The 3,514-nt window shown below is 28.8% G+C and overlaps 1 protein-coding gene across 1 annotated transcript; it reads right to left on the bottom strand.

The window, feature by feature from the left end:
• Positions 1-1,555: 1,555 nt before the first annotated feature.
• On the bottom strand, positions 1,556-3,086 carry LOC111685334 (leucine-rich repeat protein 1). Its single transcript, XM_023447590.2, has 2 exons — positions 2,416-3,086; positions 1,556-2,347 (listed from the first exon to the last, which is right to left on the bottom strand). Exons 1-2 carry the CDS (start codon positions 2,986-2,988, stop codon positions 1,643-1,645), a joined length of 1,278 nt encoding a protein of 425 aa, XP_023303358.2. The 5' UTR covers positions 2,989-3,086; the 3' UTR covers positions 1,556-1,642.
• Positions 3,087-3,514: the final 428 nt, after the last annotated feature.

Here is a 3,514-nt window from a genome sequence, read left to right on the forward strand (position 1 = left end):
ATCTATCTATCTATCTATCTATCTATCTATCTATCTATCTATCTATCTATCTATCTATCTATCTATCTATCTATCTATCTATCTATCTATCTATCTAGCTATTTATCTTTACATGGAGAGAATTTTAGGCCAACTAAAGTGCCGGTAACTATTACCGCATACTTCTAGTTTTACAATAATTGTTTATATTCTACTGTAAATAGCATTGGCTTTTTCCAATAATATAGATTCACTTGCCCAAACGTCAACTCCAAAAAGTATCTACCATCATTTGCAGAAATACCTTAATCTCAAAACCGTAAAACACATTTTATAACATTTAAACAAAATAAACTTTCTATAAAACAACTACTTTTCTTTTGTTAAAAATTTGCTAAATAATTGCAACTAATTTATCCATCTTCACTTTAATATACAAAAAGTAAACAAACCAACACACAAACACTAACAATAAATACTGTATTGTTTTTGTTTAACTTGACAAGTGTATTGGAAAAATGGCGGCAATTGTAAGACTTTTTCTCTCACAATTTTAAAGCAAAATTACATTGTTTTTGAATTATAAAAAAATAATTTTCTTAAATCTCCCAAAAATATAATAAACCAAAAAGAAAATGTTCAAGCTTTTAGTTGGTTTTACTAAAACAATCCAATGTTGTTAAATTCTAACTTGAGCAGAAAGGAAGTAATATTTTTTTTTAAACATTTCATGAAAAAACATAACTGCGGTATGTATGTATGAATGTATGTGTGTATATATGCATAAAGATTTATCCGAATTCTAACAAAAGCTTCGTTATTAACTTGTCATTAGTTAATAGTCGGTGGTCGGTGTGTTAAGAACGTTTTTCTTAAAGAAGTTTTAGCTTTGTGTTAATAAAATTTTATTTAAATTTATAAATAATTAAGATAATAAAAATATATTTTTTTTAAAATAAAGTTAATAAAGTGTGTTGTAAGAAAAATTTGTAGTTATAACCAAAAAGTGGTATATATTGCTTTAATATTTTCTGTAAAAAAAGTGTAAAATTTAATAAGATGCAATTGGCGCCATTTTCCCCTTGCACTTGTCAAATTAAAGAAAGCAAATGAGTATTTAATGTTATTGTTTGTGTGATTGTTTACATTTTGTTTTAAAGTAAATGAAAATTTTTAAATTTAATATATAAAAGAAAGGAAGTTAAATTGTTGTAATTATAAATTTGTTATAAGAAATTCATCGAAAGTTTATTATGTTTTAATGTTGTTAAGAAGTAATGTTTTTTAAAATGCAAAGTGTTTTGGCCATTTTTTGATAAAATAGTTTCTGGGGAGGATGTTTGACACAATTATACTTTTTAGTGTTGGCGGTTTTTACAGGTAAGTCTAAATTATTATAAAACTAGTCAAATTTTTAGAAAATACTTTGAAGTTATTAAAATTTTAATTAAAACCTTTTTACAAACAATAAAAAAATGTTATTTTTAATATAAATTAAGTAATTTATTTATTTCCGCAAATTAAAACAAAATGTTTATTATTTTGAAATTAAAAATGATGAAACTAAAAAAATAAAAAAATAATATTCTACTGAAAAAGTTACAAAATACTAAAAACAATGTAAAAATTTTTAGAAAAAAAAAACTACAATTAAAACTAAAGACTATGAAGCCACCATTTGTTTTCGACCCGCACACTGTGAGCCACATAAAACAATGTCAGCATAGATCAAACGATCTCGACTAAATACTAAATTCTTAACATTTTCAAAAGTGGCCAAGGCAGCACGTTCCAATACTACATCGCCATAACACAATTTACCACAGGCACACTTGGGAGCTTCTGATAAAATATCCACTAAAATCCATGGTAAACTGGCCGTTGAATAAGGCAATTTATGTTGGCACACAGAGCGTGAAGCCAACAGCCATAGGGGAGTGGCTGTATGTAAATTTTGTACCGATGAACAAGCATTGGAATTTGTAGTTTTTTGTTCTAAATCGTATTCTTTTTGTGGCTGAAAGTTATTGCCCCATACATCTAACATCTCTAGGCGATTGTTGTTAAAAGCAGCCGGCAGTGACTCCAATTGATTCGAAGACATGTGCAAAAAACGTAAGCTACGCATGCGTCTTACACCAAATGGTATACGTTTCAATAAATTATTATTGATTTTCAAAGTCACTAGTTTTTCCAATTTAATTAAAACTGGTGGAAAATATTCTAGTTTATTGGCCGAGAGATCTAGCTCTCTTAAAGATTCTTGCAGATTTTTGCCCTGCAACCATTGCCAGCAATTTTTATCACCCAAATTATTGTTGTTTAAATGTAGTTCAGTCAATTGTAGTCGGCCCATTTCATTGGGTATCTAACAATAGAATATGAAACAAATTACACATTATACATTACATTTCCTTAAAACATTTGGTAACTTACTTTTTCTATGGTATTAAAACTTAAATTCAACATCGTCAAGTTTCTTAACGAACAAACTTCATAAGTCACCTTACATAGTTGTATGCCAGATATAGTCAAGGATTTTAAAGTTCTGGGAAAACCTTTTGTTGGATAATCTCCTCTATTTAAAACTGACATCTTTGTTTGTGGTTGCGATTTCTGTGGTATGGCTGTGGCAGCCGCTATATTCATTCTCAAATTTATGGAGTCTTTGCCCTCTAAGCCCAATTTCAAAGTCTGCAGGAAACCCTTGAGCTGTATGGGATCACATTTAATCATTAAATTCTCTGCAGGCTGTATAAAACTTATGGTTGCTTTGCCATCTTTGAGAAATTTTGTAAACATTTTCTCTATATTATTCTTCACTTTGTAGCGTTTGCCTGTTTTGTCTTGCGGTGTGAAATGTATAATTTCTAAATCTTTTTTACTTTGGCCATTGCTATCCTTGGCTGAAGTATTGAAGCCCACCGCCAAGGTGGCTTTGACCATTCGAGGCGCCTTGCTCGTCTGTGTCAGACGATTTATTACTTGTGTCTCACAGAGTATTTTCATTATTGTTTAATTAATTGACGTTTATAACATTTGTTATTGTATTTATAGTGTTTTCTACAAAAAGGATTTGTTTCTTCTTTATCAATAACAATTAAACAAAAGATTTTACGAGATTTCATTTATTTATAAAACGATTTTTTTGCAAAATAAATAAAAAGAAATCCGCCTTTTCTGTAGGGTTTTGTGTTCTTTTGTGAAATGTCAAACAATTTTTGTTGTTTTTATGCGATGTTGTATCTCATTTGCACAAACAGCTGTTGAGTTTTTTTGTTTGGTTTTGTTAGTGACTCTCAAACTGTAACGTACGTAAAGTAATGTTAATGATTCTCAAACTGTAAAATACCTAAATGCTAATCAAAATGTTTTCCGTCAAAATTTAAGATATTTTATTTTAAGGTTTTCAATTGTAAATACAAACATAACGGCATTTTTGTGTCATTATTGCACAAACAGCTGTTGAGAATATTAATCCTGTACCCATCTCTCGTATATAGATAGGTAAATAGATTAATAGATAGATAGATAG

Source organism: Lucilia cuprina, chromosome 2 (genome assembly GCF_022045245.1).
Source record: "Lucilia cuprina isolate Lc7/37 chromosome 2, ASM2204524v1, whole genome shotgun sequence".
NCBI lineage: Eukaryota > Metazoa > Arthropoda > Insecta > Diptera > Calliphoridae > Lucilia > Lucilia cuprina.

What these genes read in the sequence shown, in the direction of transcription:
- LOC111685334 (XM_023447590.2), bottom strand. Translation starts at nt 2,988, where the DNA reads ATGAAAATACTCTGTGAGACACAAGTAATAAATCGTCTGACACAGACG. An exon ending in GTTTTAATACCATAGAAAAA is followed by an intron (nt 2,348 to 2,415) that starts GTAAGTTACCAA and finishes TTCTATTGTTAG; the next exon opens with ATACCCAATGAAATGGGCCG.